At 34.2% G+C, this 22,176-nt stretch overlaps 3 protein-coding genes across 4 annotated transcripts in view; 2 read left to right on the top strand and 1 right to left on the bottom strand.

The window, feature by feature from the left end:
* Positions 1-2,662, top strand: part of LOC140046332 (heparanase-like) — a 35,370-nt gene extending 32,708 nt beyond the window's left edge. The window contains exon 10 of the mRNA XM_072090939.1: positions 859-2,662. The gene's annotated coding sequence lies outside the window, so the exon portion shown is untranslated. The remainder of the gene's footprint in view (positions 1-858) is intronic.
* Positions 2,663-8,213: 5,551 nt separating this feature from the next.
* On the bottom strand, positions 8,214-11,662 carry LOC140046325 (fatty acid desaturase 6-like). Its single transcript, XM_072090928.1, has 2 exons — positions 11,624-11,662; positions 8,214-10,705 (listed from the first exon to the last, which is right to left on the bottom strand). The coding sequence occupies exon 2, from the start codon at positions 10,679-10,681 to the stop codon at positions 9,605-9,607; it is 1,077 nt and encodes a 358-aa protein (XP_071947029.1). The 5' UTR covers positions 10,682-10,705; positions 11,624-11,662; the 3' UTR covers positions 8,214-9,604.
* A 620-nt stretch (positions 11,663-12,282) lies between these two features.
* LOC140046326 (golgin subfamily A member 7-like) lies at positions 12,283-20,654 on the top strand. 2 transcript variants are annotated; one of them, XR_011844761.1, is made up of 6 exons: positions 12,283-12,357; positions 14,058-14,183; positions 14,814-14,966; positions 17,536-17,637; positions 19,012-19,324; positions 19,413-20,654. XR_011844761.1 is itself a non-coding variant. In XM_072090929.1 (5 exons), exons 1-5 carry the CDS (start codon positions 12,328-12,330, stop codon positions 19,048-19,050), a joined length of 450 nt encoding a protein of 149 aa, XP_071947030.1. In that variant the 5' UTR covers positions 12,283-12,327; the 3' UTR covers positions 19,051-19,352. The 2 variants fall into 2 exon arrangements, 1 of the variants encoding a protein (XP_071947030.1); XM_072090929.1 differs by lacking the exon at positions 19,413-20,654 and having other exon boundaries at positions 19,012-19,352.
* The last annotated feature ends 1,522 nt before the right edge of the window (positions 20,655-22,176 follow it).

The raw sequence follows: 22,176 nt of genomic DNA, 5'->3' as shown, positions 1-22,176 counted from the left end.
TCAAAGTGGCTGTAAATTTGAAAAGAGTGACAATTACACGAGGCCTATAAGTACTAGTAAGACAATCTATAACAACGATTAAGCAGCCGATTCTCGGTACTGTATCTATTTCCGAAGTATCATAGGAATATTTGGTAATGTATTTCACATGTTCTAGTAGTAAGCAACGTTTAACCTAACCTTACGATACAGGCATCAAATGTGATATAAATGTGATGCTGTATTACCAAATATTCCTATGATACTTCGAAAATAGATGGTATGTGGAGATACAGCACTGGTAATCGGGTACAATTAAGAGAAAGTCACTCTACTCTGGATACACGAAATTAATATTACCATGAATTGTAAAATTATCCATTCCTTGCACATTATTAATTATACTTTTGTTAAATCATCCATTCAAAAATACATTCCTTGTAAAACACCTGCACAAATTCTTGTATCTGCAAATTAAAAGCATGCTTTACCACCAGGACAATGCATGGTGTGTTTAATTTGGCTAGACATGGTTTCCTATTTCTAATGATTAATATTATTGTATGGCGAGAAATAGGTCGTTTATGGTGCGAAACATGATGTTTAAGAATTGTTTGAAAATCGTTAACAAGACCGCAGATCTAAGCTGTAGACAACGATCAAATTAAATACGTTTATAACCGACGTACCATCGCCTGATGCTTTACTGTTAAACATTGTTAATGAATTCTTTATACGCTTCAATTTGTTATCGCCGTGTTGAATTGTACCAAAAATGAACCAATTTGATGTGTATTTTGCATGCATTTAAATTATTTAAATATTGATGATTATTATATATATATACATACAAATGTATTATTATTGTTTCTATATTAGGACTATATTGTGTAAGTGACAACCTGTGAGCAGGTACGTGTGTGATACGATCTTCTTCGGACGATAGGAAGCTGACGTGACGAAACGAAAATCCCAGCAGTGATAGATATAACCACTAACTCTCCTCCTAAGCTGTTTTAATTTAATAGATTTACTTTCTGTCCTGTTTGATGCTGAGGTTACCTAGAACTAGAATAGATAAATCAACACCTCAACAAACAAGTTGACAAATTAAGCATTATTTGTATGAATTTAGGCAGACTCGAGCGCTCTTTATCCGGACCTTTATTTTCTGCCAAAAATACATACGTCAGCGATTCATTCCATTTCATTCCAGGCAATGCTGCCTGCCTTTATTTATCTTTAGACCACGGGCCCATATATTCACACTATATTATAGTACAAACGTGGACTCTCTTATTTAACGATACAAATAAATACTTAAAGCTTTGTTCCCACTAGGACGTAACGCAAGGACGTAAACGCAAGGCAAGCGTGTTGACCAATGACAAGCGACAGTTCGCATAATCCACCGCATGTGATTGGTTAAATCAGTTACGTTGCGTTTCGTCCTTGTGTTGCGTCTCTAGTGGGAACCAAGCATTAGATAGGTTAACGTAAGCAGTTAGTAACTTATATAGGCCTAACTTTGAATAAGAGGGATTACGCCAGTAATACGGACTCGGTAAGGTTTCACTTTCTGTCTTATAAGCCGGACATACAAGACATGCAGTATAGAACCCGTAAATCAAGCATAAATGCAAATATGTAATGATTATTTTGATTAAGAACATGAAATTATTGCATGCAATTGGTTCTCGAAAGTCTTAATCCTCAAATTTGGTCTTTCATTAGAATAAGACATTGTTCTGTATGAATATTTTTGTTCTCCCAAAATTGCAAAGTTATACACCGTACTAAAATTGTAGATAATCCGTTTTGTGATAAACTATTCGGAGATATTGACGATTTTAGCGTTCTTGAATTCGTCCAAAATAGATTTTAAACCATTAATATCGCATAGAACATTTAAGCTTGGTTCTCACCAGCGACGCAACATGACGCAATCTACGCAACGCAAGAAAATGCCCGTCCAATCATTGTGTTTGCCCCCGCCTGCGTGAAATCAAACCTGCGATGTTTGCAGCACTATTGCGTCGTCGGTTCCCACTTGTGATTACGCAATACAGCACTTTGCGTCGATACGTCGTTGCGTTGCGTTCTAGTGGGAAACACGCTTTAAATGTACATTACGCAGAATTTATGGAGGCTGTAAAGCGATATTAAACGGCCATTTTTACTCGTGATTTCGACATCTTTCGAGGAGACTTACGAGCGAATAAGTGTCATATCTGTTAACATCTTAACCTAGAAGCTGCGATGTTTTCCTCTGCATAAATTATAATGTCGACTTCGCACGAATTTATGGATTTTAAACGAAATGTCTATAATAATTAAATTTGAAAACACTTAAAGTGATAGCAATATTAATAATGTATTGATTTTGTTCAAAACATTCTGCATTTTTTATAAGTTGTGTTTTAAAGTTCATTTGCATGATTTTCTGTTTTAGTATATTTTTTTAGTATTTATAATTGCATGTTTTTCCTACATAAATGATGTTTTATCCGGTTATATCAATTTCCATTAACAAACGAGATGTTCTTCTGCGAATCACATTCCAGAATACACCTGTATATAACTATCGCAGGGGTAGGACGATTGGGTATTACGTGATATGCATGATTAGTGTAGTTTAAGACATTAATTTGAAGACGTTCTATAAAATAAATCTACTTTGAACAAAGTAATTCATCTGTATATGAAAATAAATTATAAAGGATTATATTGTCTGATCAATTTCTAAATGTTCCATGTCTAATGAAGGAGCGCCTGGCTTATTGCAATATTATTTCATTTCATAATTTGTTTGATCTCTAAGATCTACCGATTAAGCTTGGTTGCCTGTCTATCGCCTAACGCTATGGTTAATGGAGGAAATTCCTTTATGGTTAGATTAATATATGAAGGCATGATTTATAGATTGAATATTGTTTACAAGATTAGATCATGGCGATGATATCTTGGAGGAGACCGGAGTGTTCATTTCGACCATTAAGATAACTTTTTCAAACTTCAATAGCGAATTTTTTTCGTATTTGCGAGATTTACATTACAAAAATAATGTTCCTAAATTGAGCAAAGATAACCATTTTCCACTGAAGACATCGACCAGTTCCCACTACACCTGCACAATCTTATTTGCATAACAACGCACGGCATACCAAGCCTTGACGTACACAACTACGATGAGATATACATTCTCTTCTAATGCTTGGTTCCCACTAACGACGCAACGTAACGCAATCTACGCAACGTAGGCAAATACCCTTCTAATAATTGTGTTTGCCCCCGCCTGCGTGAAATCAAACTTGTGATGTTTCCAGCACTGTTGCATTGCATCGTCAGTTCCCACCTGCTGTGAGTAAGCAATACAGCACTTTGCGTCGAACGTTGCTGCGTTGCGTTCTAGTGGGAACCACGTTTAAGAACGCACGGCATACCAAGCCGTGTCATACAACTACAATTACCTTCTCTTCTAAAGCGTGGTTCCCCCTAGCGACGCGACACAAGGACGTAACGCAACGTAAATTGACCAATCACAAGCGATGGCTTATTCGCTTGTGATTGCTAATGCCTGGTTCCCACTAGCGACGCAACGTTACGCAATCTACGCAACGTAAGAGAATTCCCTTCCAATAATTGTGTTTGCCCCCGCATGCGTGAAATCAAACAGCACTGCGTCGTCGGTTCCCACTTGAGATTACAAAATACATCACTTTGCGTCGATACGTCGCTGCGTTACGTTGCGTTGCGTTCTAGTGGGAACCACGCTTTATAACTTCGCTTGTCATTGCTAAAGCTTGGTTCCCACTAGAACGTAACGCAAGGAAGTAAACGCAACGCAAGCGCGTTGACCAATGACAAGCGAAGTTATAGACAGTAAGCAATCACAAGCGAATAAGCCATCGCTTGTGATTGGTCAATTCACTTGCGTTGCGTTACGTCCTTGCGTTGCGTCGCTAGTGGGAACCATGCTTTAAAACGCTTGAGTTGCGTTTACGTCCTTGCGTTACGTTCTAGTGGGAACCAAGCTTAAAGCGTGGTTCCCACTAGCGACGCAACACAAGGACGTAACGCAACGCAAGTGAATTGACCAATCACAAGCGATGGCTTATTCGCTTGTGATTGCTAACTGTCTATAACTTCGCTTGTCATTGGTTAAAACGCTTGCGTTGCGTTTACGTCCTTGCGTTACGTTCTAGTGGGAACCAAGCTTTAACACGTAACGAAGTGAATTATCAATTCATTTCGAGATATACATGTCTATAGTCAAGATTACATTTTTAAAGCGTGGTTCCCACTAGCAATGCAACGCAACATTGACGCAAATTGCTGTATTGCGTAATCACAAGTGGGAACCGACGACGCAACGGTGCTGCAAAAATCGCAGGTTTGATTTCACGCAGGCGGGGGCAAATACAATGATGGGAAGGGCATTTTCTTACGTTGCGTAGATTGCGTTACATTGCGTCGCTAGTGAGAACCAAGCTTTAATAAAGCTTGTCTTTTCGAAATAAAGCTCATTGGCCTGTTTACTACAAACGGACGGCCGGGGACGGGTAAATTGTTTTTCAATATTGTCCTTTGTGTAATATCGCGTCAGGATTAATCAAAAGGATTTGTCATCACTGCAAATTTCAAATTAAGTGTGACATTTTTGTTAGTATTTACGCAATCATTCGGTAAATTAAACATCTGATTAAGACAACAGAACCCGCATCTCTCTTGTTTATACTCAATTCATTTACTTTCACAAGGGAAACGCTATTATACATTAAATATATAAACCGAATAATCCCAGAAGACACTGAATTCCATTATCGTATACGTTGTCACTAACAGACTGTCATATTAATATATACAAGCATTACATAATATTATAAATTTGATACCGAGTTAATGTTCTTAACCAAATAAAATTATGCTTCATATTCTCCCTTGTTCTTATTATTTTTTGTAACCATGGCAACTGAGACAAATTTACTTCTAGGTTCGTCCTCTGTTTTATGCATTGTATTATTTGTATGCCATTTGATGAAATAAAATGTTTGTTGAAATTGAAATATCGTGTAAAAATACGGTAAAGCTTGGTTCCCACTAGCGACGCAACCGACGCAACGTAAGAAAATGCCTTTCCAATAATTGTGTTGTTGTGCCCCCGCCTGCGTGAAATCAAACCTGCGATTTTTTATTTGTTCAGCACTGTTGCGTCGTCGGTTCCCACTTGTGATTACGCAATACAACGCTTTGCGTCAATACGTAGCTGCGTTGCGTTCTAGTGGGAACCACGCTTAAAGCTTGGTTCCCACTAGAACGTAACGCAAGGACGTAAACGCAACGCAAGCGTTAAAGCTTGATTCCCACTAGAACGTAACGCAAGGACGTAAACGCAACGCAAGCGTTTTAACCAATGACAAGCGAAGTTATAAACAGTTAGCAATCACAAGCGAATAAGCCATCGCTTGTGATTGGTCAATTCACTTGCGTTGCGTTACGTCCTTGCGTTGCGTCGCTAGTGAGAACCACGTAGGGATCTGTGTATATACGTGTTATCGAAACTATGTATATTAACGTGTACCGTATGATATAGTTGGAGAAAGGTTGTAGTCAGGAGACAAGAAACTGCAGGCTCTGTTTATTATATCTCTAGACATGATAGGCCTCGTATACGAGAATCATGAAATAAAAGAAAAGCTTTAAGTCTGGTTCCCACTAGCGACGCAACGTAACGCAACCTACGCAACGTAAGAAAATGCCCTTCCAATAATTGTGTTTGCCCCCGCCTGCGTGAAATCAAATCTGTGATTTTTTCAGCACTGTTGCGTTGCGGTTCCTACTTGTGATTACGCAATACTTCACTTTGCGTCAATACGTAATTGCTGCGTTGCGTTCTAGTGGGAACCACGCTTTACAGTTACATTTCGCCTGTTTGTACTACAACGATAATGATTGACGATATATATTGTATTTTTCTTAAATGCAACAAAAGAAATTGAAAACGTTTTTATTATAGAACTATAGAATGACCATTTATTCTGTCTTTGATAAAAGTAATATTTTTTTTTAAATCCAATCAAATGACGTCATTATCAATACGAACAATAAAATCGTTGCATCGTCACGATATAATTGCTCTAATTACTATTATCATGACGTCATTTGATTCGGGACGTGTAAAAATATATATAGCATAGATGGGTATAGTTCTATAGTGAAAACTTGTTAAATGTTTTATTTGTTTTATGTAGGAAATTGTTATTTTAATTTTTAAAATATTTGTTATCAAAGACAGCAGTTCTAAAACGAAAACCTTTCTAAATTCTTTTGTTTTATGTTTAAAAAATGCATGCTTATATTTATCGTCGATCGCTATCGTCTCCTAATGTAAATGGGCCTTAACTGCAGTTGAAATTAATTATTAATAATAGTTATAAATGATTGGAAAAACGTGTTGACCTTCTGGCCGTAATATCATATTTCGTTGATGATTCAAAACTTCATAGAAAAACGAGTTCCAATGAACTTGAAATGATCAAGAACCTTTTAACTTATTGAAATTTAAGTCACATATTACAATAGCCTACCGGTAAGTCATAGACACATTAGCAATATCGTATCGAACATATAGCTTGTAACGGAAGTATCGTTAACATAATATCGAACTTGCGAACTGTTTACAAGGGCGTATGTCATACATTACACCACGGAGGAGCATTTCAAGATGTATTGTCCACCAAAAACATGAAAAATGAAAATGAATTAAATCAGACTTTGAATAGGTTATTTTGTAGAAAAAAAAAAGAGAAACAAATTTTCTCATATAAATGACAAAATAAATGGTCACATTCAACCAAAAACCCATTGGCTGGCAGCCAATTTTACTTTTTTTGTTTTAAATTACAGTTTTTCAGGTAAATACATTTGTTTCGATTCATTTTTTGTTTAAAGTCGATAACTATGATATGACATTAAAATGACATATTCAACATTTTAAACATTATGTTTTCATGGGAACAATACATCTTTAATGTATGGAGTAACAAATTCATTTCAAACATTTGGTGGAGGGGAAGGGGAGGGGGAGGGGGAGGGGGGTTTGAGAATTACATCTTTACTTTAATGTATGGAGTAACCTCTAACTAATTCCAATTCACATTATAGTTACCATTTGGGTTTATTGACGTTGTGTTAAATCCATACCAGATTATTGTATATACTTTATATTGGTAGACTATCTGCCAGGATTGACGTTATTTTTAACGATGAGCAAAAACGGTAAACTATTCTCCTTTCATAATAGCATCTATTACATATGCATACACGAGATAAATTATGAATAAAATCTATCAAAATGCACTTTACATAGCTGACTAAATCCAAGCGAGGATAAATTAAATACGGGAAAGTGATACTTGTGTGTGACATAAAAATTGAACAAAACAACTATCGGATAACTCATCCGCAATACCCATCTACTCAGACTTTTTTCATTTACGAGCGGCAACTAATCCTATCCAATCCCTAGCGAGGATTCACACAGGTCATACACAGCTATTTGCCGTACAACATCTTCTCACTAATTACTAACATTTACTGATAAATGTTCGATAGTTTTATTTTTTGTGTGTGTGATTAGACCGCAATCAGAAGTGAAGTTGGAAATATATAAATTTATGAGAAGGCTTAGCGAATGATGAGTAAAGGTATTCGGTCGATTTCCGACATTACGAACAAAGAACCAGATGATTGTTGGAAAAAACGTTTCTAAAGTGCGCTTGTACAGAACGTGATGTTTTATTGAAAGGGGGAATTATGTTGAACTCCAAAATGTTTAGTTGACGTCACTGGCACGCTATCACCGTGTCACTCCATTCGGGCGGGAAAGAGTATCGACAGGTCAAAGGCCATTAGTTAGTAGGCCTAACGTTTTTCGGGCATAGCGCCAAGCGTAATTAGTCACACATGTTTATCGTTTACGCGTCATACCGTTATAAATATACATACGTCAGAAGATAGCATAGTCAGAAGAGGTATGTTCGCACGTACAAAGGCCGTACCGCCATCATTCCCAGCGTTTGAACGCGCGCGTCAAAATAGTTTGTCAATGTGATTATTCGTGTGCAATATAAAATTGCAACAGGTATACAATGCGTGGGCATAATTATGTTGTAACTCTATATGTTATAACATGAAAGTTAAAACATATAGAGAAACCTGTAGTTTGAGGTTTACTGTGTTCAAATTATGCAGATTATTATTATTATGAGATGAGATAATTTCAATTTTATACATAATCAAATTACGCAATGATTTATGCACCTTGTACGCTGTTATCACACATCGAACAAAGAGAGAAACATTGTCTTCACATTAAAGCTACATTTTTATTCTGTTATCTGAAATGAACGAGAGAATTAAAATATCAAAGTATATAGAGGGCGCACATCACGTAAACTTTAAATATTGATCCAAAAATCACAATCACAATGTACCAGTATAATTATATATATATATATTGCAATTAATAATTCAGTGTTAACAAAACCACCAACTCGACGAACAGTGCACGTAAAATATTTTGACAAAAGTTTATATAAAGCACAAGATGTAGAAATTTAATACATTAATATCATATTGATATATATATATTTGATTGATAACTTACAATATTGCAATTACATGAATGCATAGTTCAATTAAATATAATAATTTAGTATATTCATTCGTAAAAACAGTCACTAAATTCATAATATAACTGTTCAGTCATTCTTTGCTTTGAAATATCACTTTTCTATAATTTTGGTATCATAATGTTGAATTGCCATTGCCTTTATAACATTCGGCAATTTCTGTTATATTATTATTATTATTAGAATTAATAAAATGAATTAAATTTTGGTGTCTAATAATTTGTTATATTGGCAATAATCCAGCAAATTGTAAATATGTGCCTATGTAAATAATTTTGCACACAATAAACACATCGTATAATATTTATAATAATCACACACAAAAGATTCATATATAAACCAGCGCACCACACAATTTATGAAATTATAAAGCTCTGTCTACACTATCAAACTTTATGTGACAAAAAAATGCTCATATAAGGAACATGACGATGTCATATCACTACCATATTTAAGCATATCACTACCATATATGGGCACATCACATTTTTTTGTCACATACAGTTTGATAGTGTAGACAGAGCTCTAGATTGTAAAATAGCAAACATTGGTATGAATTAATTAATTTTAAGCTGATCACTCGTCTTAGTGGCGAGTTCATGTTCAGCTTCAAAACCCGAGGATTCTAGGCACTGACCTTGATAATTATCATAACAATAGATATATATAAATTTGAAATTAATATAAAAACTTTCTAAATCTAAAAAAAAAAATTAAATCTGCAGCGATATCATGGCTGATATGAGAACATTGACTAGGATTGGACCCAGGATTTTGTACTAACTAGGGTGAGTACCTCTACCTTACTATCAATATTTTATTCATTCATTTATTTGGCCAACAAACAATAAAGAGAAAAGGACTGCTAAATAAAGATAATTGCATTGTTAGGCTGTTAAATGATGATTACTACAGTATAAGATGTTGTTATATTATGCAATACCAATGTAATGCGTTATGGGCGGAGCATTAACCATAAGGGTATCATATTCCTTGACAAATAGCTTAAGTCTATTCCAGTATGTATCTTCATTATACGTCAGACCATTTTGTAGAATGTGTTCCCGGACGATAGGTTTGACAATCCTGCACATGTTGTCCGACAGATGAGGAAACAGATGATGCTCCAAATGACAGCTGATTAAGGAATGTCCGAAGATGACATCAAGAAAGGGGACGCCGTTGAGATTCAAACAACCGGTAGACATCAAGATACTCCTTGGCGGACGATTCTTCTGCGAGTACATTGGCAACCCGATGTGCTGAAATATGTTGACGTGTATGTACGACGGTGTTGTCAGACTTCGTGATGCAAACAAGGTTACAATAGCCTTACCGAGAGACAGTCCCGAATAAACTTGAAGGAGGTAGATAAATGTGGCAAGTCCGCTAAACATGATAAATGCGCACTTTACAGCAGATTTTATTTTCCCAGCCTGGAAGAGCCTTTTTACGGAAATAAGCGGTGAAAGACATGGCAGAAATAAAGGCGCAAAAAACATGTAAACATAACGTGGAAGTTGTGGCACCCGCCAAGAACTTGAATCACCAAGACCAATAACATTCGTGTGCGGATGGTGAACTTTGATGTGAATATCCATGCCGACTTCTACGGAGAACAAAGAGCAGAACTCGCTGAAGAAGTAACGCCAGAATATATTCCATCCTTTCGAACGGCACAATCCGTTGTGGGCTCCCATATGAGCGCAGCGAGTGGAATTGACTCCATGAACAAGACCAAAGCATGCTATACCTAGTAGGTATGTCAAAAAGTTTGGAGAAGCAAGCAAATATAAGCTTACTGGCAGGAGAGAATATATTAAACAAATAACTGTCCAATCCACGCCGTAACATTGCCACCAGCTCAGCTTTTCTATTTTCTCTCTCACCTTCCTATTCAGCTCTTGTAAGCTTTTATTGCGTGTTATTTCCATTTGATCTTCATTTTTATTTTCATCAGTAGCAGCAGCAGCAAGGCTTTTACCGGATCGGAGACTAACACCTGGCATGGTTGAAGGCGCAACACTCAACCACTGAAAAAGGAAGGTTACAACATTATTTCATAGGTATAGAGATATCATAACAACAATTATATCAATGGTTATATTTAAGTATAGAGATATAACAATTATATCAATGGCTTATCTTAGTCTGATAGGTCAATTACAGAACAGGATGACGAAATCCATAGTTAACGTCAATCATTAACCAATCAAGAGGATTGTTTAATTTCATCTAAAAATAGCAAACATGTATTACAGTATATGATGCACATAATTGTTTTATTATCATTAATACCATTTGTTATAATAAATTGTTAAGCATATTTATTATTTTTAGTATACGAAAACAGCAGCACAAAAGTATTTCTATAGAAATTGTATTAATAATAGCCTTAGTACACTAAAACATTTATTGTTTCATTAGGCTCTGAACTCTGCTGCCCAACTCCGGGTTGGTGGAGGAAGGCCCACTGGGAATGATTGCGTTGCACCAACATCCCCTCATACCACCCCCACCCCCCACCCCCCGCCCTACTAAATTACTAAATGCCTGCATTACATGCTAGTAACAGTAATATAGGCAAAGAAGGCTAATACCGTTCTAGCTTTAAAAAGGTAGACATAGCCTCTAGCCTAGGCCCCTAGTAGTAGGCGTGGCTTGTTTTACTTTTAGTATAGTACTTAGTAGGGGCCTTAGTAGGCATACTAGGATTCTAGAATAGGCTCTCTCTAGCTAGCTTGGCCTATCTATTATAGGCCTATGCCTAGCCAGCTACGGGCATGTTTTTAGTCTGATTAGAGAAGAGTGAAATGTGTAATTTCACTCTTCCCTGGTCTGACACTAAAGTATGTTGATGACTATTCATAAAATTCACTTTACATTAAAAAAAATCTAGGCCTAGGGCCTATAAAACCAGACCCTGATATAAATGTCAAATAAATACGTACCTGGATTGCATTGGGAAACACCACTCCTCCCGTCTTTATTTATTGTTGATGGTATATAGGACACCCTCATTTACAGTGTACACAGTAAATGTGTTGGTAATACGGGGCGCCACCTTTTATATTTTATTAATTAAAAAATATTTAGTAAGTTTGCTTCATTTTTACAATAAAAAAAAATAGATCGGTGGCACAATAGCAACACACAGTGCGTTCATGTAAAAAGAAAACTTTACTAAATTTTGTATACCAAACAGCATTAATTAATATGAAATATTTTAGTACGCAGTTTTTTTTTTAGCAAATATAGAATATTTAATGAAATGCATAACATGTTTAATTTTTCTGTTTTTCTGTAATATATCAAATTAAAAAAATTCATAATAATAATAATAATGGATTTTGTAAATGAATATTATTTATGATTTTTCAATTAAATTAAAATGCATTATGTATAATTTTCTTGTTTGTTCATCAGTTTGATAATTGTGATATTGTAGTTTTATTTCTTTCATACGGCCTCGTGGAAGAACACATTTTGTTGTGAACGAGCCTCCGTTTTAAAATAAAGATTTTATTATTATTATATAAAAAGGGAAGTAATGTAACATGAACAAATACTGGTTTTCACAGCGCTGTTAGCGTTTCATACGTATATCCGGACGACACACAAAGAGCCCGGATGTTATAACAATAATATTTACGCTATGGCTGCTGCTGCAGCGAACAACCGTGAGGTCAGTATTTTAATTTCCTCTTAAATTCTATGTAAAAATGTGTTTTCATTTATTTAGATCGTTTTTACTTGAAAATTATATGTTTAAAGTTATATTCATAACGTTTAAATGTTTTAATAATTGTTCCTTTCTTGGAATTTAATGATTTTGCTAGGCCGTCAAATCGCTTCGATGAACTTTTTGTTGCCTTCAGAGTGTGACTCGTGAGTGCGGTTGATTTGATGTTCGATGGGAACCCACTTGATACTTTAGGCCTAGCCTAGATTTTTTCTTTTTTGCTTCCGGTATAAACTTATTTTGCATTCCCTTAATAATTACTTTGGTCTGGGCCTTTAGTAGTATTAAATGTATAGCCTATCCTACCCAGATCTATCATATGGCTATTAAATTGTAATTTTAAACAACTTTTGTTTAAAATGTTTTGGAGAATAAATAGGTCTAGCCTATAATAATATAGTATTATTGTAGACATGAACTGTAATGTGTATGATGATTAATTATTAACTTTCCAAATTTCTAGAAAAATGTATTGATAGTAATAACTTAAAGCCCCCTTCCCTACGTTTTTTAGATCTAATTTAAGATCACAAACTATATTTAATGTAAAAATAATACTATATGGTCCTATTGCAATAACTTTTTTCGTCTTTAAACGGTTAAAAATGTGAAAAATAAATCGATTCTAATAATTATAGCGGCCCGCTATAAATCCCAAAATGCATTGCGCGCGGATTGATATTTTTGTTTTTCACCTGTAATTCGCCCACTTTTCGATCGATCGTGAAGCCAAAACAAATGGAAGACTCCTAACTTTTTAGCGAAAATACCGGGTTTTCCCCAATTTGTATCAACGGAGTCTGGCAAAAGACCGTCCACGAGAGGTCGATCGCCGCGAGCTACTTAGGTAGTGCATTGTTTCTCACTTTTTATCATAATTTACCATAAAACGTACATTTAAGACAAGAAATGACATGGTTTAATGTTTTTAAAGTGATATATATGTATTATTTTCCAAAAAACGTCCAAAATTGCAGGGAAGGGGTCTTTAACTGTAATCTCATAACATTTTATATATTGGCTACATGCTGTACTGACTTAATTTCTTCATAATTGGAAAACCATATGATATAGTATAGGAAAATATTTTATATGGATCATCTGGTTGACCTTTAACCTTAGTTATTATGTATTTATGTATGTTTATCATGCTTGAGCATACTGTACATACATCAATCAAGTTTACCTTAAAGATGTATACATACATACAATAACAGATCACTCTCAATCAAACCGTTACTCCTGTTGAATCTATAGTTTCAATTTGTCATCCATATATTGGGTCAGATTAATTAATTAACTCCTGAATCCGTCTCTAGACTACTAAACACATCTCCTGCCTTATTATTCTCTAGGTGATGAACAATGCACATTGTTTTTCACAAAAATATTGGGCAATCTCTATTCTTTATTACTACAGTAGCTCTATTGTTGCAAGTCTGTAAAATTATGATTAAGATTAGTAACATAATGTAATGTAATTTCTATGTATTATAACATTGTGGCAAACATTGTAAACAGTGACAATAAGATTGCTTTCAATCATTTGTAATTTTTTTTTATGTTATAAATATAAAAAGTTTCTTAATGGTATTAGAGATTGATTTTAAAATTGATTTTAAAAAATGTTTTGTCTTCCATAGGGAATCCCAATGGAGAAGGTAGGACCTCATGTTCATCCTATTGGAAGGGTGTTTGTCCAGAGAGACTATTCTGGTGGAACGTCTGTCAAGTTCCAAAGCAAACTCCCAACAGAGTTGGTAGACAAGGTAAGTGCCATTGTGTGTGCCATTATACTATAGTAGTTTGCTGAACTGTTTTATGTCCAAATATGGTAGTAATATGACATCATCATGTCCATATATGGGCCCATCACATTTATTTGTCACAAAAGTTTGATAATATTAATAGTGTTGACACAACTTTAGGGTTATACCTGCACCAGGACTCAATGGGTACTCTTAATGTTCTTCTTTACTTTGCCATACTACTGTAAGTAAAATCATCATTTAAACCCAAACTAATGGATAGTTTTTTGTCTATATCTATATTATAGATTTATATATATATATATCTATAGTTTTCAGGAGAGTTATTTTAAGAGAGGTTTGAACTTTTTTACTAATACTTAAATTTAAGTATGAGTAAATTAAATCTTAAATTTTCGGCATTTTATCTTACATATAATGCGCTATATAAAGTTCTGTCTACACTATCAAACTTTATATGACAAAAAATGTGATGTGCCCATATGGACATGATGATGTCATACCACTACCGTATTTGGGCATATCACTACTTTTTGTCAAACTAGTTTGATAGTGTAGACAGAGCTTAAGCCTGAAATATTATTTTCACAATGAAGAAGAGACAAAAATGTTTGTATCCTTTTCTTACAGATTGACAGGCACCTGTTTGAACACACTGTGAACCGCTTGAATGAATTTTATGCTGATGCTGAGAAGTATGGAGCTGTGACGTACTGTGAAGGATGCTTTGCCTGTCTTACAGCCTATACAATACTATTGTGTATGGAAACTCACTATGAGAAGGTATTAACACTATACAATGTCATTTTGAATATTGCTCTGTCTACGCTATCAAACTAGTGTGCCAAAAGAAGTGCGATGTGCCCAAATATGGTAGTGATATGACATCATCATGTCATTTTCTATGTGGGAACAAGTGCACTAGGATTACCCCTACTCGCTTTGAAAGATGTATTGATATTTTATTTGTAACATGGACATACAGTTTATATTCCGAGAAGACTTGTTCTACCACCAGAAACATAGAGCAAGTGAGCCTCAAACCTTAGTTGATATTATGAATTACAGTTCTGCTGTTTTAACCCTCGCTTATCACTGGTTATTTTACCTTAAATTACTCGCCTTTTACTGATTGATAATGGGTTACAAATACATACTTTGAGCCTGGATGTGTTAGGACATTATGAGCCATGCATACAAATTATATATGCATTATCTATCCCATTATATAGTCTTTATGATACAATATCATTGTCATTGTCATATTTTTAATACAATATTCAACAAATGCTTTCCAAATAACGTGAAATCGCACAATTAAACTATTCTATTCTAAAACAATAACATGGATACTGTAGTATTGGATTGAATTGCTGTGAATACTGTAAATTCTTTTATTATTAACTTTCTGTTCAACAGCTCAGTAACGCTTTTTATAAAAACATTTTTTAATAGTACATTTTTTAATACATCAAAAATTCTGATATTTTAATGTCTAAAACATAACTTAACCATTAATTGGACTTTTGAAAATATTTCTTTTGATATTTTGCAAGCAAACAAGATGTTTTAACTGCGTAGTGAATTAGTTTGTGCCAGCAAATGTTTTCATTATTGATGAACCTTCCTTTCGGGTTAGATGGATTTTACAGTGATAATAAATATCTAGCTTGAAGACTAGATCATATATTTTTTATGAGCATAGATTATACATAATCTACTGCTTTATATAGATATATATGGACGTCAGTTAATATGTTTAGCCCCTACTACAGTACCTACACATTCGTTAATGATTTACTAATTAATTGCTATGTTAATTACAGTATATTCAGTAATTTAATTACCGGTGAATTAAGAATGACAATACATTGAATCATTCAACTAAAACCAACCTTATGAGAAAAAAATTTATATTTAACTATTTATCAGTAGCAGTTTACCTTTGAGCTGTGTTGTATAAATAATGGGTATAGGGCTAAACCTTTATGATAAGATAGTACACTACTTAAACATCTTGATTATATCTACAATGTTGCATACCCTAATAACAAAATATGCATTTCTAGCTAAGGACAAAGAAAACACTGTTTTAGGGCCTTTTCAGACCTACAGAGTTATGTTTTTGTATCATACGCGGTATACATCTCCATATGTCTGTACCAGGAAAAGATTATTAGTGGAAGCCACCTCTTACAACACTGATCTTTCGTTTGTTATGACAGCTCAAAGTACAAATATAAATATTACTAACTACTATTAATATTACTACTATTACTACTCAATCAGTGAAAAAGTGAAATACATATAAATGAGAATTTCAATACCCATACAAATTTTGTGAAAACCCTTAACTAAAGTGGCCTCTCAAAAACTGCTATGTTTTCTCACTTTCTCCAGACCGTGTCAGTTCATTTTATGAATACATTTTATTATTGATAATGTTGCTTGAGCCCCAGAGATTTTATTTATTATTTACCCTTTGCAGTTATTAATCATTTAATATCATTAATGCGTATTTGCAATTTGCTGTATATCGGTAATATAATAAAGATATGATAGTTATTGCTTATTTAATCTCATTTTATTTCATGCCATAGACATTATCTATGTTCTTCAAAAAACAAGAAAATATTGAGAAATTTATTAAATGAAATTCAGACAATAATTATAATATAATAACACAATTGTCATTTTATCTGAAATTGGATCTTCGGGTGTCACTTGTTTGTAGCTTATTGAATTTTATGAATAATTAAGGGAATAGATAATTTAATAAACACAGACTACTGGCAGTTTAATTAATTACACTGACAGGTCATGTCAAATTGGACAATACACAGCCAAATGCTAAATTGTATTGTGTATACTTTACCATCGGATGGTAATAATCAACTTGTTTATTTTTAGTGTTTGTTTCAGGCAATAGACACATCATGTATATATACATTAGAGTATAGGTCCATGGATATACACAAGTGCTTCTAGTTAACATACTGCCACAGACAGAGAATAGCACCCTACACCCATAATCAGCACATTATACTGGCAGGTGATCTCCTCTGTGTCTGTCTATACTATCAAACTTTGATATGCCCATATAGGGACATGATGATGTCATATCACTTCCATGTTTGGGCATATCACTACCATATTTGGGCACATCACACATAGAGACATGGTTTATTTGCACTATATAAATCTATCTATTATTATTATTATTATTAAGAGTGTGACAATTATATCCCATCTGAAGGACGCGTCAATGAGATTGAGAGACGGGAGGAGACTTGCAATTATTATTGCATCTTCTTTCAATCTCATTAATTGTCTTGTAATCTTTTCATTTCAGTGCCTGAAACAAGCAGCGCGGTTCATACAACAACAGAACGATGAAATATATGTACCAAGAGGGCTTCTCATCACAGATCCATTTGAACGAGGTCTCAGAGTCGTATCCTTTAAATATTAACATTTAGCTGCAAACAGCAAGGCAAACTATTATTAGGATTAGAATTTGGAAGTGTAATGTGGAACAAAAATGTAGTGGGGCTGTAGCTTGATGGTTGAAACATGCTTGCCTCCCAATTTCAGGGTCCAGGGTAGTGAGTAGCCAATCACATTCGGCTGAAAATAGTCAACCAGATAATCATATGCATTATAAAACATGTGACATGCACATTTTTTCCTAGACCAAAAATATGAGCTCATGTATTATACGTATGGAATTCCATTTGTGCAAAAATATTTATCTTTTCACTAATTTTGGTCTAGAACCTAGTCTAGATCCAAGGTTCAATCCTGACCTAGTTGGTTGGTTGGTTGTAGCTCACAAACTCTTTCAACTCCACTCCCTAAACCTTCGTTTATAAGCATGATAAATTATAAAATAGTTTATCCATCCTGTAAGTAGTGAGTTGTTTAATGTTGTATTCGTATGAAATCAATAAAAATAAAATAATCAAATCAATTTTGGGACACTAGATAAGACTGAAGGAGAGGGTAATTCACACAAAAGATTAATGTGCATATATGCCCAGTGTTCAGAATTCCGTTCACTATTATAAGGATTGTAATTGGTCGATTTAACATCAGCTTTTGCTGGATGAGCCACCCTTGTAAAATATTGTTGAATTAAATAAATATAGAAGTTTAATCTGCATGTTTATAAGGTCGTGAGGTGGTTTCCCGAATGATCGTAAAATAAAAACGGTACTGGGTATGACCAATTAGCGTTCTTGTCACCAACACTAGTCATCCATTCATAGAAGTACTGATGTAGTAGCCTATCTGTACGGTGACCATAGAATGTGACCCGAGACATAACTAACTACGACTTTTAGTTGATAGAAGATTGAAAAAATTTTGTTAAGAAGAGTTGTACTGTATGTGGATGTTTAATGAAATTATGTCAATAATGATAACACACTAGGCATATAAATAGTAATGTTTGTTAGTATAAATAATTTTGAGTTAATAAGAATAAGATATAAGGAAGAAAAGCAAAGAGACTATGGAGCGGCTATTCCTGAATATACAATACTAAGTATCGTAGATTTAAATTATAAATTTTAGGCGATCTTGTCAAAGGTCAAGTGCCTATAGCCTGCCACGTTGTGATATTTAATATAGAAGTTTAATCTGTGCATGTTTATAAGCCCAGTATACACCATTCTGTTTTGATTATCTGGACTTTTTTTATTTGGTCGATTTAATGTTTGTTCTTTGTCTACTGTACTAATATCTGGGTCGTGGTGAGTGACGACCCAGACATCCAACAGATGGCTTTCAGATTAAGTTGTATGTTCTTTAACATTTTTATTTACAGATAGAGATCTCAATTCTTCCTCAAGATCGTGGCTGTTGAAGTCTTCAATAGAAATCTAATAATTTATACTTCCCTTTTTCCCTTTTAATGTTCAATGGAACCTTGAAAAGATATAAAAAGAGTATGTCCCGAAGATAAGTACAATGTGTCTGTAATTTATAACTTACTATGCAGTCATACCAATATATTATAAATATTTATTATATTTATGTGCTACTAAAGTATATAGTAGAGGTTATACAGAAACTCTACTATGCGGAGAGTTTGGTATAGTATATGTCCTTTGGGGAAGTTTGTGGGGATATTTTGGAGTGTGGGTGGGGATATTTTGGAAGGTGGGTGGGGATATTTTGGAAGGTGGGTGGGGATATTTTGGAGTGTGGGTGGGGATATTTTGGAAGGTGGGTGGGGATATTTTTGAATGTGGGTAGGGATATTTTTTAGTGTGGGTAAGAATATTTTGAAAGGTAGGTGGAGATATTTTGAAAGGTGGGTGGGGCTTTTTTTGGAGTGTGGGTGGGCAATTTTACGAGGGAATTTCAAGGTTCCCCAAGAGGGGTGAGTTTTTTTACAGTGTTTAAAGTGTGTATTTTTGAAATGTTTGAATTTGATAAAGAATAATGGCTAGATTTGTTACCGATAAAATGTGGTTTTTAATAGACACATCCATAATAGAGTTTCACTGAAATGTAATAATGTGTAACAACTATTTAAATATTTAATATACACTTATTAAACAAAATAAAATGGGTACTTTGCAAAATTGATTAAGGACCAAATTTGATATACTGTATAATAATTTATTCTCACAATGGACAAGGCATTGAAAATGTTGGGATGTCTAAATAAAATATTTACTAGTATAGTCATAGTTCATCATCAGGTGAATGGTCATGGTTCATCATCAGGTGATGGTGTGGTCACATGAATGGTCATAGTTCATCATCAGGTGATGGTGTGGTCACATGAATGGTCATAGTTCATCATCAGATGATGGGGTGGTCACATGAATGGTCATAGTTCACTATCAGGTGATGATGTTGTCACATGAATAACATGTATATCTTTATATTATATTTGATCGGAATTGTCTTATATTACTGTGAATGCATGGATTTTCAATACATGAGGTGTTGACATTTGAAGGACTTTGATCTGATAATTATAGGTGGTACATATACCAGTGGAGGAACCCAACTCAGTACTTTGCCCTGTGTTTGAAGCAGCTGCCTTGTAATATTTAAATGTATTTTGTAGTGTGTTCTCTGACATATAACAGCATCTGTACAATCTTTTAGCAGATTAATAGTGTTTAGCTACATAGTGCATTTAGTATACTATATTGCACACACGTAAATGTACATGGTTACAATATACTATATGCACACATTCAATTCTGTGTGCATTGAGTATACTATGCACACAAGTAAATTTGCATACATATAGTGCACTCACACAAGTAAATGTGCGTGGTTACAATATACTATATGCACACATTTTGTGTGCATGGTGTATACTATATGTGCATTGAGTACACTATATGTGCATAGAGTATACTATATGTGCATCGAGTATACTATATGTGCACAGAGTATACTATATGTGCACAGAGTATACTATATGTGCATAGAGTTTACTATATGTGCATAGAGTATACTATATGTGCACAGAGTATACTATATGTGCATCGAGTATACTATATGTGCATAGAGTATACTATATGTGCACAGAGTATACTATATGTGCACAGAGTATACTATATGTGCATAGAGTATACTATATGTGCACAGAGTTTACTATATGTGCACAGAGTATACTATATGTGCATAGAGTATACTATATGTGCACAGAGTATACTATATGTGCACAGAGTATACTATATGTGCATAGAGTATACTATATGTGCATAGAGTTTACTATATGTGCACAGAGTATACTATATGTGCATAGAGTATACTATATGTGCATAGAGTATACTATATGTGCATAGAGTATACTATATGTGCATAGAGTATACTATATGTGCATAGAGTATACTATATGTGCATAGAGTATACTATATGTGCATAGAGTATACTATATGTGCACAGAGTATACTATATGTGCACAGAGTATACTATATGTGCATAGAGTATACTATATGTGCACAGAGTATACTATATGTGCACAGAGTATACTATATGTGCATAGAGTATACTATATGTGCATAGAGTATACTATATGTGCATAGAGTATACTATATGTGCACAGAGTATACTATATGTGCACAGAGTATACTATATGTGCATAGAGTATACTATATGTGCATAGAGTATACTATATGTGCATAGAGTATACTATATGTGCATAGAGTATACTATATGTGCATAGAGTATACTATATGTGCATAGAGTATACTATATGTGCATAGAGTATACTATATGTACATAGAGTATACTATATGTGCACAGAGTATACTATATGTGCACAGAGTATACTATATGTGCACAGAGTATACTATATGTGCACAGAGTATACTATATGTGCATAGAGTATACTATATGTGCATAGAGTATACTATATGTGCATAGAGTATACTATATGTGCACAGAGTATACTATATGTGCACAGAGTATACTATATGTGCACAGAGTATACTATATGTGCACAGAGTATACTATATGTGCATAGAGTATACTATATGTGCATAGAGTATACTATATGTGCATAGAGTATACTATATGTGCATAGAGTATACTATATGTGCATAGAGTATACTATATGTGCACAGAGTTTACTATATGTGCACAGAGTATACTATATGTGCACAGAGTATACTATATGTGCACAGAGTATACTATATGTGCACAGAGTATACTATATGTGCATAGAGTATACTATATCTGCACAGAGTATACTATATGTGCATAGAGTATACTATATGTGCACAGAGTATACTATATGTGCACAGAGTATACTATATGTGCATGCATAGTGTATTATACTATGCACACAAATTTGCATATATAGTGGTATGATTGGTGAATTTGAATTGATAAATATTCTAAATATCACTTTAAAAAAATCAGAATTAGTAACAGTTTCTTGTTGTATATTTTACTGGTTTAAACAAAGCTATTCATTATGCAGTATATGTAGTATAATTAAAACTTATTAAATGGTATG

Source organism: Antedon mediterranea, chromosome 4 (genome assembly GCF_964355755.1).
Source record: "Antedon mediterranea chromosome 4, ecAntMedi1.1, whole genome shotgun sequence".
Lineage (NCBI taxonomy): Eukaryota > Metazoa > Echinodermata > Crinoidea > Comatulida > Antedonidae > Antedon > Antedon mediterranea.
Note: the sequence above shows the minus strand (reverse complement) of the source record. Positions and strands in the feature narration are given on the sequence as shown.